The following is a 3,529-nucleotide window of genomic DNA, read 5'->3' as shown; positions in this document are numbered from 1 at the left end:
TTTCCCCTTTGAAAATAAAAGTTGGATCAAAATTAGTTGATCAACTTGTAAGACCGCTTCTCATTTTGATGGCTAATTGTTACTATTTATATTTATATCCAATGCTTTTAATTTATTTTTCAAATAATAGTGGTCAACAGATGGTAATATAATAATAATTATTTTTCTATATATATAAAGCTTGTTAGGTTCTCCATTTGATAAAATTCATAGGCAAGTTGTTGAAAGAAATTTGACAATATTTGAAGGAGTTATGGAGGAAAATAGACAAGTATTTGAGGCTGATGAAGATGCATATGGAGGCATGAATGTACATATCAAGGAGTCAATGGATTCTATCAAATTCATTGCTATGCTTAGGGCATCCATTTCACAATGGACGAATCAGGTATTCCTCCGTTCTAAAAAAAATGATCTAGTTTAACTTGATACAAAGTTTAAAAAGAGTAAGTAAAACTTTCCAATCTTGTGGGTCAAAGTTAAAGTTATGTAAAATATACGAAAAATATCCTCTAATGTTGTAATGTTAAACATATCACACGGCCAAAAATAATAATTATTAAAAAAAGTAAAAGTTATTGATTCATATTAAACCTTCGATTTTACGTTTTCTATAGTTATAATATGTTTAAAATTATAAGATATACCTTTGGTAAAATTAAAGTGAGAGTATATGTAATTTTTTGTTTCAGGGAAAGAAGGGTGTTTGGATTAAATTGCATATAGAATATGCCCACCTAGTTAACGATGCAGTCAAGGTACGTGAATGCCAACCTACTAAACAAAATTTAATTTATTAACTCACAACACCAATATATTACTATCTCTGGTCTTGTCTCCTATTAATTTATGTGATATTTTTTACTTTTTCAAAATTCAATATATTTATGACTGTTTGAGTTGATCTAATCTTAATTAGTTTTAAAATACTTAAATTAACTCTAATTTTTTTAAAAAAATTACATAACTCGAGACAAAAAAATATTAAAAATTGATAACTTAATTTGTGTATATTTTATTGGTGTGCAGGAAGGATTTTGGTATCATCATGCAGAGGCAACATACTTGATGTTGGTGTATTGGATTCCTCAAACTCCTCATACTATTCCTGCAAATGCTTCTCACAGAGTTGGTATTGGGGCTCTTGTTATTAATGATAATGGAGAGGTATGCATCTCGACATATTTAAAATCACAAAATTACATATGTACATGTCAAAGTCAAATACCGTTATGCACCCAGTTAATTAAACATCGTTACATAAATTGATATATGGGACATAATACTACTTTCAAACCATATTATATTAACATGACATATGTTAATAATATTTGCACAGGTATTAGTAGTCCAAGAAAAAAATGGGACATTCAAGGGCACAGGGGTGTGGAAACTGCCTACTGGGGTTGTTGATGAGGTAATTATGAATTATCATCACCACTATTTCGAACCTTTACTCTCTATCTATCTTTGTCGTAATTTATATGACTTACTTTTATATTATTAGGAGTAATACATGTATTTGATCATGCATAAGTAATACCATATTTGGTACATAGTTGGTTAGGACTATATATAAAATTATTACTATAGTATTTGATTTGCAATTTAGAAACTTGAATAACTAATACATATATAAGTTATGCGAGAATCTATGTACAATTTTATGCAAGATATAAGATGAAATAACTAATACGTGAATAACTAATTCATGCATAAAGTAATATACAAATTTCCTCATCACTAATTCATATATTACTAATACATACATAACTACTCTAACCATCTATCAAATGATCTCTCAATAAAATAATTTATAGTCACACAAATATTTATAACTTATTTTAGACCACAAAATTTAATTTTTTTTAAAACTTTGTGTCAAGTCAAACAACATCATATAAATTGAGATGGAGGACGGTAATATTTACATTGCAACAAATTAATTCTAATAATGAAATAAACTTAATTAATTATTTCCAAACAACAGGGGGAGGATATATGTGATGCTGCTATAAGAGAAGTACATGAAGAAGCTGGAGTAAGTTCAATATAATTAATTAATTAAGTTTCTAACAATTACTTATAATTTCATCTTTTATTTAATTAGTACTAATTTTTTGTTTTATTATGAATTTCATCAGATCAAAGCAGAATTTGTAGAGCTACTTGCATTCAGGTAATTAATTAATCTCATGTGCCTTTTAATTCTTTAATATATGAACATTTTTTAATTAAGGATATTGTGATTTCATAATTATTTCATTTTCTTTATTTAAATAATTATTTATATGACTAAAATTTATTATTTGTATTATTACAGGCAAAGTCATAAATCATTCTTTGGGAAATCGGATTTATTCTTTGTTTGCATGCTAAAACCACTCTCTTATAACATCCAGAAGCAAGATTCTGAAATCGAGGGAGCGCAGGTGTGTATCTAGGCCTTATTTCTTTTTATATGATTGATACGTTTGAATTTGAATGAATATGTGATTATTAAGATGTACATTATGATTTAGAAGTCTAAATATGAATATACATATAAATATATTAAAATGTATATTGCATTAAGAACTGAATACCAAATAGTTAACGCTATTTATTTTCTCAGTATCTGAATGTAAAAAATTGTCTTTAGTTAAAAAATAATAAATATAATATTCAAATAAAATACTAAGTTGATCTAATATTTTATCAATGAAATATTTGAAAAAACTTGTGTGGAAATTTGTGATGGTAATGACTAACGATGGTGATTATGTGTGTCGATTTGGAATGTTATTGACTAGTAATGATGATTGTGGATAGTATCTTATAATATAGTGATTAACAGTCGTGGCTCTACTACGTACGACACACATAAAGTTTAGTGACTTACTGACTTTATTGAGGCAAAAAATGAAAAATTAGTTATATGACTTTATAAGTAAAATTTAGTGATAGCAAATTTTCATTAGTTTGATATATTTAGTAGGGACATTTAGTAGGTAAAATTAAGTATGATTGTATTTTAATTAGTTTGATTATTAATAAACTATAATTTTATTCTTTTGTAATATTTGCAGTGGATGGCTATTGAGGAATACGCAGCTCAACCTTTTATAAAGAAGCATGAAATGTTCAATAAAATAGCAGAGATTTGCTTAGCAAAAAAAGAGAACAAATACAAAGGTTTCTCCAAAGTTCTTATGACTTCTGCATTTTCTACTAAGAGAACTTATTTGTACTACAGCCAAAACTAATAGAGACGTAAACATTATTATTATTTAAAGTTTATAGATTCTGAATTTGTCATCGCTTGTCTTAATTAGTAATTGGTTTCGTAATTAATTATGTATACTTATTTTTTGAATTCTATATAATAAAAGTTACTGAATTCGTCTAAATTTACGACATATGAGCTTTATGCTAATGTATAATTGATCAAATATTATTCTTTGTTCAAGAGAATCAGATTAAGATTTCATAGCCAATTTACGTTCAAATTCACAAGATTAAATAATGTGAGTATGTGACCACCAAGTTT

General features: G+C 26.6%; 1 protein-coding gene across 1 annotated transcript; it reads left to right on the top strand.

The window, feature by feature from the left end:
* The first annotated feature begins 219 nt into the window (after nucleotides 1-219).
* On the top strand, nucleotides 220-3,307 carry LOC102600703 (nudix hydrolase 2-like). The gene is made up of 8 exons (XM_006353032.2): nucleotides 220-388; nucleotides 693-758; nucleotides 1,030-1,167; nucleotides 1,340-1,417; nucleotides 1,991-2,041; nucleotides 2,145-2,179; nucleotides 2,324-2,432; nucleotides 3,069-3,307. Exons 1-8 carry the CDS (start codon nucleotides 254-256, stop codon nucleotides 3,243-3,245), a joined length of 789 nt encoding a protein of 262 aa, XP_006353094.1. The 5' UTR covers nucleotides 220-253; the 3' UTR covers nucleotides 3,246-3,307.
* Nucleotides 3,308-3,529: the final 222 nt, after the last annotated feature.

Source organism: Solanum tuberosum, unplaced genomic scaffold (assembly GCF_000226075.1).
Source record: "Solanum tuberosum cultivar DM 1-3 516 R44 unplaced genomic scaffold, SolTub_3.0 scf00146, whole genome shotgun sequence".
Taxonomy (NCBI): Eukaryota; Viridiplantae; Streptophyta; class Magnoliopsida; order Solanales; family Solanaceae; genus Solanum; species Solanum tuberosum.
Note: the sequence above shows the minus strand (reverse complement) of the source record. Positions and strands in the feature narration are given on the sequence as shown.

Bases quoted from the DNA above. Each gene is read 5' to 3' on its own strand.
- LOC102600703 (XM_006353032.2), top strand. From the start codon at position 254: ATGGAGGAAAATAGACAAGTATTTGAGGCTGATGAAGATGCATATGGA. The intron at 2,180-2,323 runs GTAATTAATTAA...GTATTATTACAG, and splicing joins GTAGAGCTACTTGCATTCAG to GCAAAGTCATAAATCATTCT. The intron at 2,433-3,068 runs GTGTGTATCTAG...TAATATTTGCAG, and splicing joins CTGAAATCGAGGGAGCGCAG to TGGATGGCTATTGAGGAATA.